Source organism: Papilio xuthus, unplaced genomic scaffold, assembly GCF_000836235.2.
Source record: "Papilio xuthus unplaced genomic scaffold, Pxut_1.1 DF825946.1, whole genome shotgun sequence".
Lineage (NCBI taxonomy): Eukaryota > Metazoa > Arthropoda > Insecta > Lepidoptera > Papilionidae > Papilio > Papilio xuthus.
The window spans coordinates 10,376,201-10,387,484 of NW_013532703.1; the positions used below are offsets into that span (position 1 = coordinate 10,376,201).

An 11,284-nucleotide genomic window follows, 5' to 3' on the forward strand; every position below is an offset into this window, starting at 1 on the left:
TAAAAAAACAAAACATTAACTTAACTTAAACCTTACATATTCTCATACAACGTTTCATCCCCTACACCATATTGTTATTTTACCCCCTTGAGAGTATAATTTTACGAACTTGAAAAATAATTGGAAAACTAAGTAAGGTCTGCCTGGTCTAGGCTCTCGATTTCTCGACACATTTTAAAACCTTGTAACATTTTTGTAATATTAAAGTGATGTAACACTTTTCTTGTAACCGACTTTGTTCTCTACATTTTTCACTTTAGTGTTTTGTACATTTTAAATTCTAACTTTATTTATTACTGCTGTAAAATAGTATACCTATCATAGTTTTTTTATCCAAAAAGAAGTAAAATGTTATGGTTGCGTTCAATTAAAATAGATCAACTTGACAGTGGAGATGACAATGTCAAATTGTCATTGTTTATTTGTCACAGGACAAAATTTCAATCGTTTCCAGTATTTTCCTTATGAGATTTAAATTAAAAACCTTTAAAACTGGTCCTTTGAGTATAAAATATCATCGCAATTTGTGCTACAAAAATTTCGCTACTTTCAGCTTGTAATATACCCCTACAACTACTTTATGTTATACAAGATCGATTTTTTGTGATGTGATTTTTAAATATTTTTTAAGTAATGAAAATGAATTTTCTTCTTGGAATAAGTCTTTATATCTGCCTTATAGTAGGATGTTACGCCTCAGGAGAAGATATAGCTCTCGATGCCAAGGCCACATTATTACATCGTATAGATAGTTTAAACCTACTTATTTATACTTGTCTTCTAACACTTACTGTACTCACTATTTGGGTATTTAAACATCGCCGTGTGAGCTGGCTCCACGAAACTGGTCTCGCTGTTATATATGGTAAGTTAAAATATCAAAATAAAGAAGTATGTATATTATATGTAATCTTTTATTTTGCATATCATATTATCTTTTAGGTCTCATTGTTGGTGCAATCATTCGCTATGGTGCCAGCACAAATCAAGTTACCTACATTGATGCCATGCCCGCTGCAGATTCCACCTACAATTTGTCTGTACCTCCAGATATGCTACGTTTTCATTTTCCTAACAAGATGGAAACATCTGCAGAAGGTAATATCTTTTAGATGTTGAAATAATATACATAGATTGCTTGAAGCCTACCAAAAGATAAATAATTCATTTCAAAATATTACTCATTATATTAATTTTAAGAAAATTTTTTTTTTTTTTAATCAGTGTAACATTTATGGATTTTTAGATCATATAACAATACATGCTATATTTCAGGTATTACTGTGCCAAATAAAACTTATGCATACAGCTTCAGAGGTGAGATAGTGAATGTGGCACAAAATGAAATTGATTTGAAAGCAACATTTGATCCGGAGATATTTTTCAATATAATTCTACCTCCTATTATATTTCATGCTGGATACTGCCTAAAAAGGGTAAGTTAAACATTCAAATGCTACTCAATATACATTTTTGATAGGAAAATTTATTCTAAAACATATGTTCTTTTATTGATTTTATATTTTCGAATTTACAGATGGTTGAAAAGAATTTCTAGATTGCTAGATTCTTTACAACATTTAAAAAAAATTTATACTGTAATGACTCAGTCTTATGTTTATTTATGTATTAAAATAATTGTTATTATAATCTTTTGACTTACAAATAATGCATCAGACAACATGTGATTTGATGTTTACACATTTAAGCTAATGAAATGTCAATGACACACATTTGTATACAAAATCACTAAATCCTACTACTGACATTGACTACTACAAATATTACTCAACTTTTAACAAAGATATGTAACATTTGTGTTATGTGTAACCAATCCAAAAATGGAATGGATTTTTTTCTTTTTTTAAACATTATCAAATTTTATGAATTTACTAGTATTTTTTGTACAATTTCAACTAAGCTCTAGGCTTGTGCTAGGATATCGTTTACGAAAATAATCAAATGGCGGATTTAAAACTCTCGACCACCTCGGAATTCCATATCCTTAACCATTAGGCTATTAGCCCTTCAAAGGTTTAAGTACAACATTAACTTTTCTATTAGTTTAACTAAATATTTAATTTCCCTTGATAATATGTTGATAATCTTTAAATTTATTTTATTCATATAATATAAATATATGTTATTTGAATTAATTTATCTATAAGTTATCTTGACTGTTTGATATCATATAATGAAAATTCATGTAAACAATGTTGTTATCAAGTGGTTAATGCTCTTATTTATAAAAAAAGTTATCTTTAATCAAAAATCCAATTAGTCATTAATAATTCACTAGAAAACTTTTTTTTATTATCATTTGATTATGATTTTAAGATTTATTGTTATATAGAGATCGCAAAATAGGTTTTTATATCTAGATTTCCAGAAAGACATTTAATTAATCACTTAACTAATCGAATGTCAACTAAGTTAGAAAAAAAAGTAAATTAATAAAATAGTTAATTTGCGGAAAAATTGAGCGGTGAGGGGATGCAAAAGAAGGGAAAATATTTTCTTTCTGTGCATCCCTCCTCCATCGATTAAAGGTAGGCAACGAATCAGCAATCGCAGATGTCTATGGGCAACGGTCGCTTCGCTGTTTCAGCGAAATCTGGTGGCTGCTAGCTCTTTTGCCACCTTATGATATAAAAAAAGATATAAAATAGCAGAAAACTTCCAACAGATTGCGATTGTATATCATTGTTTATTACATGTAATGGTATTTTGTAGAAATATTTCTTCCGCAACCTGGGTGCGATATTAACGTTCGCTATGGTGGGAACAGCACTCTCGGCGCTCGTTATTGGCTCTCTAATGTACGGTTGTGTGCAACTCATGCCCAAGTCATTAGCGGCAAGCTTCACCTTCCTGGATACTTTGTACTTCGGAGCATTGATATCACCCACCGACCCACTCACTGTGCTCGCTATATTCTCACAACTTAAGGTATATTATATACTTATTAATTACTTATATACTTAGATTTGTATGAGAATAGATGTAACAGAAATAGTTTACTGTTAGGTGTTTTTATGGTTTTTAAAACATTTAAAAACAAAACTTGTGATAACCAATTTTGTTGCTTTTCAGGTTGACGTTAATTTATATGCAATGATATTCGGAGAGAGTGTTCTTAACGACGCAGTGGCCCTAGTACTAAGCGGGTAAGCTACGTTATTTGCTTCTATCGGTTGTCCGCGACTTCGTCAGCGCAGTTCAAAGTCAAAGTCCAGTCAAAATCAGTCCAGCCGTTCCGAAGATTTCCTGGATTAGCTTTGTGGACAGATATAATAGACAGAAAAAAAAATATTTTTGTTTTTTTTTGTCTGGTTTTTCGTTATCAGCTACGCGTATACATCATGTGTACGAAATGTTTTTTTTTATATAACATACAGACACTAGTTTTATTAATATTTATAGCTACATTGTAGTAAATATGTTCTCGTGATTCAAAGTACTAGTCAAAACAACATATATATTTTTAATTACAGTCATTATCCTCATACGATAAATAATACTAACGTAACTTATTATAATACCTATAATTTCCAGAACAAATATAATGACACAAACTCATTTATTACTGTATGTTTCCACTTGTATGAAAACATTATGTTATCTCTCTCGTTTTCTTTGACAAAAAAAAGATAGCAATATGTTTCAATACAACTATTTCTGTAATGTAAACTCTCTTTGAAATATGCATGTGAACAATTTACATTATTATTATGATAGCGATATTTTTTTATTGTTGACGACAAAGCAACTTTAATAACACGAGACCTACATTCAAGGTTTAAAAATAATGTTTGATTTAAATAAAACAAAAACCTTCTACTTTTCACAACTAAGTATTATACTTTAAAAACTGGTTTTGATTACGTGTAAAAGCGGAAAACTAGAGAATATAAATGCGAATGTTTGGATGTATGGAAATACGGATGTTTGTTTAAAGGTAACTCCAGAACGGCTGCATGGATCTCACTGAAATTTGACATAGATGTAGAACATAATCTGGAAAGATACAAATACTATGAATTAAGGTTTTTTTTAATTCTGCTAGGACGGAGCCGGAGGCGACAGCTAGTTGCTTAAGTATTTGACAAGGGTTTATGAAAAGATATATGTATTAATTTCATTAGTTCCTAGCTAAGATGTAAGTTTTTATACTTCTAGAGCCATCCAGAATTACGAGAAGAGATACTCAAATGACGGCGGCTTCGAGATCACTGCCTTTCTCGGTGCAATCGGAGACTTTATTGGAATATTCAGTCTGTCTCTCCTCATCGGTGCACTGATGGGCTGCTTTACCGCATTGATATCCTTTTAAATAACAAATTATTTCATAAATACTTGCAGAACTTTACAATTACGTTCTTAAAACGATTCTTATCAGAAAAATTTTTGTACTATTATAAAACAAAATTGCATCATTTTGGCAAACAAACTCATGCAAAGGAAAGAGTAAAGGCTACTCTCTCCCTATCTTCTTCCCTCTCTTTCTCTCTCAACTGATGTCACTTATCGCATGGTTTGAAATATGTTGCGTACATAAGTATATTTTGCTAAGTAAATGTATATTTTCCTTAACTTCCTTGCACATGACAAAGTTCACTCACGTACGGGACTGGCCGCTGCTGGAGTCGGCGCTCTTCGTGCTCATGTCTTACGCCGCCTTCCTCATCGCTGAAGTCTGCGAGCTCACTGGTATGTCGTAATAGTACATTTCTCATGAAAATGTACATCGGATAACCATGTTGTGACGTCATAACTCCCAAATTTAATAACTTTAGGGTTATTAAAATTAATATTTAAAATAAAATCTACTAATGTAAAAAATCTCAAACTTTAAATAATTATATTTTTAAAAATAATTTTATGCAGAAATCTGTACTTTTCTTGCAGTTTTCGAGACATCAAGGTCATTGACCCCCACATTCTTAATATAACTAAGAAATGCTCTATTTGTGACAACTACCAAATGCATGTTTCTTTGTGCAAACAGTGAATCTCCACTATGTTAATCATTATTGCCGTCCCGTTCACACTATTTGAAAAGAACAGAGATAGCAATAGCGTTACAGCCATCTTCCTTCCACAGGTGTAGTGGCGGTGTTATTCTGTGGCATATGTCAGGCGCACTATACATACAACAATCTGTCTGCGGACTCGCGCAACCGCACCAAGCAACTCTTCGAGCTGCTCAACTTCCTCGCGGAGAACTTCATCTTTACTTACATCGGCGTCTCCATGTTCACATTCCCTAAACACCACTTCGATCCTTGGTTTATCATCGCTGGATTTGTATCCTTTTAATACTAATATTTTTTATTCTAATATTCCGTTATAATTTTTGAATAGCAAAAAAGTTGGATGCGTTTTTTGCATGCAAGAAAACGATAAATGCAAAAACATACATTTGTTTTTCCTATTTGTTAATTATTGGTACGTAGAAATACTTTGTCAATTGACAAATCTTCTTACTAATGTTATAAATGCGAATGTTTGGATGGATGGATCTTTGAAGGTATCTCCTGAACGGCTGGACTAATCTTGCAGGTTACTATTTTTTTTTTAATTTCTCACGGACGGTATCGCAGGCAACAGCTAGTCAATTAATAGTACAGTAATCATGTCTTTAAGTACTAAATATATCCTTAATTAGATGACAAACAGATAACATCGACTCTGGGACGAGCAGTCAACATCTACCCGCTATCGTTTCTGTTGAACCTCGGCCGCAAGCCGCCCATACCTATGAACTTCCAACATATGCTGTTTTTCTCCGGTAAATACACACAATTTGATACCATTTGATATAATAAACCACTTTTTCTTATTTTCGGACAAAAAAAATTATATTATAAATTCGTATACACGTTATAATATTTGGTAGCTATTTTGTTATAGCCCCGCGAATATGGAGATTGGACTATACTTGATTAAAAATAGATGCATAAAACAAAAGCAATGATAAACACTAATATATTTATAGGTCTGCGTGGTGCGATGTCTTTCGCCCTGGCAATACGTAACACGGTATCAGAGGCTCGACAGGCCATGCTGACCACCACCTCCCTCATCGTGATCGCCACCGTGGTGCTGCAGGGCGGCGCCGCCACACACGCGCTCGCATACCTCCGGATACCCACCGGGTGAGTCATCATTTAGTGGAAAGTACTCTTAAAACTTAATTCCACGAAGCCTTAAGTGTACGATTTCCACTGGTGTGGCCGCTATCAATTTATCACCTCCTATTGTAATAAACTTTTACTCCGTATAAGTTCTTGGTGATTTTCCTTACCTCTACCTATCTTTCTCTCCCTCCCTCCCTCTCTCTCTCTCTCTCTCTATCTCTTTCTCTTACTCATTCACTGCTCGTTCTTTCCTCATTGCGCAGTCTTTAGTGGATTATTTATATAAAATAAATAAAAAGTCTATTTCCAGGCAAGGACAAAACGATGAAAATGAGGCACTACCCTACCGTGATGTAAGAAGCGTAAGTTATTATAACAATTTCTCACTTGTGTTTTCATACCGATTACTTTGAAATGTTATAATTTGTTCGCTGGAATTTAATTTAAATTTAGCAATTTTAACCAATATTTATGGGCTGGGATATACAAAGTGTAAAGAAACAATTACAGTATATTTTATAAATTTAATTAAAATATTCAATACTTTATAAACTAAACTTAATTGTTTATTTACCTTTAATATAGTTAAATAGGCAAAGGTTTAAGTTATATGTATTTAAATATAGTTATAAATAAACTTTGAACTTTTTATCTGGTAGCTGTAGATATTTTTACTCGATCAAATTTTGTCTTAACGATTTAAAATAAAATGTAAATTGTAGATAATTTATAACTTGCTAAATAATATAGATTTTGTTGTCATTCCTTCTTTTGTCATATTTCAGTGGGACACGAATAGTGATGTAAGTTTTAAATTAAATCGATTATTAGATGTAATATTTTTGTAATAACATTAAAATGTAAAAATAAATCACATTTTTACTAAAATTTAAAGTGAAAAATCTGTGTAAAAAGTTCAAATATGTGGGTATATATATAAGAGTTGCACACTCTTTTAAATTTTTGCATAGCCTCTCCTACATTACTTATTCAAATTTTAAATGATAGTAATGTAATAAATTTCACCTTATTTGTCCGAATAAATTCCACTCAATAAGGTTTCGATAATAATTAAATTGCTAATTTCATTTTCACATATACAATGTGTTCAGCTCTTATAATATCCCAATTTATATGAAATTAAATATATTTGCACATTCTTTTAAAGAATTTTGTTCCGTTTCTCTTTACTGTTTGCTTTTTTCTTGTATGCTTCTACATAGTTCTTGTAATTTTATCATTACATAAGCTTATTACATATATTTGGGGCTTTTTAAAGCTTTACATAATTTAGTAAATAATTCGCAATAGTGGTAACAATTATGTATATATCGTGTTCAATTTATACCATTTTAAAATTTTTGTTCATTAACATTTGTATTGTAATCAATTATATCACTTATTCATTCTATTAGGAAGGTTTAAAATAGTCTTAACATTTTATTCATTGTTTGTATAATAGGAAATTCAGAAATTAATTAATTTTGAAATATAGTGTATTTAGCTTTAGAGTTACTTAGTGAAAATTAGACTTAGCACTTTGAAATTTCATAGATAACATAGTATCTCAAACATTTTAGATTTTTGACTAGATCTTTGTAATAACCATAAATTCACAACAGTTATAACTAATGAGCAGTTTAGTTCGCTTTCTTTACGTAATATCAGAAAATTGAAAAGTTCTATCTGGGCTGTACAGCGCATGTAATTAATAAGAGATTATTGTGGCAGCTGTACCAGGCCACGGACACTGGCGGACCGGTATGTATATTCACTCACGCAGAAAGCTTTTTATGTCATATATTTACATGCTTTCATAGTTACTATGTTAAACCTGTCCGTAAATTCAAACGTCTTTTGTTTATTTTTTCACAATTAAAAAATGTAATTTTGACAGCTGTCAGTCAAATGTCAAATTATAGCGCTATTGCAAAAAAAATCGTTTTAAATTCTTGCAGACAGGTTATCACATTGTAACTTGTATGTTAATCATTATTTAAAGCATTGACAGTTAACCTCTTGATTATATAAAGTTTTTTTTTATTCTTATAAGCCTTTTTCATACAAGGTTAACTGGAAATGTTCTGCCTTCACCGCATTGTTCACGAATCATTTTCAAAACGAAAAAATTACCACAAGACCTAAACATATGACCTATGATTTACCCGCGTGCCGTATTCAATCTATGCGCTTATATGTAATGTATTTGTTGTCTAGCCGGCTGACTTAGGGTTTGGTCTCCGCAATTTGGACGCTTCGCAATCGACCAGTTGCGACAGGGCAATAGTAAGACTAAACACATTGCATGCACGCAAATGGAATGGTTTAACAACTATCAACTAACTTATTAACCCTTTCATTTTTTTAGAAGCCTCATTTTTTTCTTTTTAATCGCAACCTTACAAATGATACAATTGGACAAAAAAGCTATGGAGAATATTTACGTTAACATTTATTTATCAGTGATAATATTTGTCTCATTGTATCATCTTTTTCTACTAATTTTTGCATGTTTTATTTTATTTTTACTTTGATTTAAACATCTAGAATGGCAGCATGGTAGTTAAGTGGGGCAAAGGAGACAGTGGAGTGATAATGCCTTGGCAACTAAATAGACTCGCAGTATGTAAAACGTTCTTTCTTTTTTCATCGTTCGTTTTTTAATTTGGAAATCGCAACATGACGCGAGTGAACGATTCACAATCAACAATTATTAAACGTTGTTTTTATTTTCTTAAAAAAAATTATACATATCTTTGCGAAATGTTTATTTGCAGTTATAATGAATTCTACTAAAATCTCTGAAGTCTCCACCCCTTTTAAAACGTATATGTTCTGTTCCAGTTACTTGTTTTTATTTTAATTTTATTTCCAGTTTGTCGTTGTTTATGCTTCTCTCCTAATAAATTAATAACGTAACAGTAATTGCATTTGAAGCTAGATTTCCTTGAAATACTAACACATGCTCTTGTCTTTGTAATAATACAGTTGTTGATTGTAAATCGTCAACATTATTTAACACATTTGCACATCTTAGACGTTTATGTTTCTTCAATGGTTTGTTATAAGAATAGACAACGCAACTGCGAACTTAATAAACCGTAAAAGATTTTTCTGAGATTTTTATTCCGATTTACTTGTTTAAAAGTAAACAAGATACACCAGTGTTAATGGTTCGAATCTCAACGGAACCAAGATAATTCTTATCCTTCTGATCATACAAAATATTTCATATCGTCCAATTACACGATACATCTACTGCGGTAACGTACAAGTACATCACTTTGGTGTTGGATTAATAATGTAATTTTAAAATATTTCAATACAAAATTTCATCCAAATCATTACATTAAAAGCTAGCTGTGTTCTAAATAAGAATTGCTTGTTTTATCTTTAGTATACTTTACAGGAGACGCCGCGCAGCGAGGGCGGGGAGAAGGCTCGGCTGGCGCGGCTGTGGGGCGCTGTGGACTCCAAGCTGCTTAAGCCGCTGTTGACGCACGCGCGGCCTCCGCTCACAGACACGCTGCCGGCGTTCTTCAGGCCCATCGCCCGAGTGTTGACTACAACGCGCCAGTACACGCAAGGAGTGAGTTAACTTTCTAATCTTTTAGAGTTCCGTGAGCGGAGTGAATGAATGGCACAAAGCAATATTAATATTTTCCATTCTCGTGTATCCCCTCCTCTGTACAATGCACTTCCTGTTCCCATCCTTTTCTTATAAGGAAAAATCTTGGAAGGGAAAGAGGAATAAATTAGGTCTCCAGCACGCACACTCATCACACTGTACGCGGAATTGGAGCCTCTTGAAGCCTGTCTTATGTGTGGTCATGGTATTGCACCGGGTGAACCAACCAATTCGTGCAACAAATGTTATCATGCCGGCCTCTAGCACAGTTAAAAAAATAATATAATTAGTATTTACTTATTATTAATATTGTTTTTAGGAGAATAACCTGCATAGAACTGACTCTGACTCGGACCTGTGCATCGACGAGCCGCAGCCGGTGCCCGCCAGCATCGACCCTCAGGTATACTACACACCATTGTCAACATGATCATTTAAAACTATCTCATTGTAAGCTTGCAGGTTTTATTTTTTGTCTCCGTCTACTATCGACTTTTTTATTGTTTTCTTTTCTGGTTTATTAAATAATGAAAAATAATCTTTCTGCATTTATTCTGGCTTGTTATAAAATATGTACTTTTTTTTTTGTATAACAGTCATTTTTAACTCTTGTACCTTGTTATCTAAGTCGACATTTTAAAAATTAAGTTTTATTTAAATTCAAACGTGCGATCCTTTTCTTTTGGTTGCAGCTATCTTATAATGTACGGAATGGATTCGGGAATGTCTAAGCTTTTTAGCGATATATCCCACGGCTGTGATTTAAAAAAGGTTAAATAGCAACATTGTTTTAATAGGAAAAATTATTTATTTTTAAAATGCACGCAGCAATTATGGCCCGGACTTGTGGACACTCGGATCTCTGTTGAAGGTATTACCGGCAGTAATATATAAATATGATGATTTTACGTGAGATGTGTCCGATATCCTCGATACCACTACCCAGAGAATGTTTGAACATGTATTTTCCTAAACATAAACTAGACAATTTAGTTATAATTTTATTTATTACATCCATTATGTATGCCATCCATAAAATAATATTTGCAGTTATAAGACGTTGATCGAAGTTGTAAGAGCAAAAAATCTAGGTAGTTTAATTTATGAAAAGTACGAAACGAATATTCTTTTTTGTAGAGTATAAAATTTTAAAATGTTGCAATTAAATTTATTGAGTTTAAAATGTATGCACAATAACATAAAACTGACGCCTACTGCGGATCCTGTACACGCGCCAAAAACATGACCATAACCCAATTGTTATTATTTCTACATATAAAAATAATCTCATTTGTTTATTTAATTTAGTAAACTTATATACACTGTAAAAACTAATGTTGTAACCGCACCTTGGCGGGAAAGAACGTACTGCTGCGTGTTTGTTTTTTTTTTGCCGAGTTGTAACGGAGATTTTTACGTTGATTTACCAACTCAAGGTGACAGATATGATTTTTTTTAATCTGTGAAATAAATACTTTTTTTTATTTTCATTTTATTTTTTTTAAATTCCCGCCTC

General features: G+C 32.2%; 1 protein-coding gene across 14 annotated transcripts; it reads left to right on the forward strand.

Moving 5' to 3' along the window:
• Window positions 1–408: 408 nt before the first annotated feature.
• On the forward strand, window positions 409–10,911 carry Nhe3 (Na[+]/H[+] hydrogen exchanger 3). Of its 14 annotated transcripts, none has more exons than XM_013320821.1 (17): window positions 409–865; window positions 943–1,098; window positions 1,276–1,436; window positions 2,734–2,949; window positions 3,094–3,167; window positions 4,180–4,321; window positions 4,605–4,710; window positions 5,105–5,307; window positions 5,680–5,791; window positions 5,999–6,158; window positions 6,451–6,502; window positions 6,926–6,943; window positions 7,872–7,901; window positions 8,358–8,426; window positions 9,550–9,729; window positions 10,088–10,171; window positions 10,461–10,911. In XM_013320821.1, the coding sequence occupies exons 1-17, from the start codon at window positions 634–636 to the stop codon at window positions 10,497–10,499; spliced, it is 2,034 nt and encodes a 677-aa protein (XP_013176275.1). In that variant the 5' UTR covers window positions 409–633; the 3' UTR covers window positions 10,500–10,911. The 14 variants fall into 14 exon arrangements, with proteins under 14 accessions (XP_013176275.1, XP_013176273.1, XP_013176283.1 ...); XM_013320819.1 differs by lacking the exon at window positions 8,358–8,426 and adding an exon at window positions 8,688–8,762; XM_013320829.1 differs by lacking the exon at window positions 8,358–8,426.
• The last annotated feature ends 373 nt before the right edge of the window (window positions 10,912–11,284 follow it).

Bases quoted from the DNA above. Each gene is read 5' to 3' on its own strand.
- Nhe3 (XM_013320819.1), top strand. From the start codon at position 634: ATGAAAATGAATTTTCTTCTTGGAATAAGTCTTTATATCTGCCTTATA. The intron at 866-942 runs GTAAGTTAAAAT...ATTATCTTTTAG, and splicing joins TGGTCTCGCTGTTATATATG to GTCTCATTGTTGGTGCAATC. The intron at 5,308-5,679 runs GTATCCTTTTAA...GATGACAAACAG, and splicing joins GGTTTATCATCGCTGGATTT to ATAACATCGACTCTGGGACG.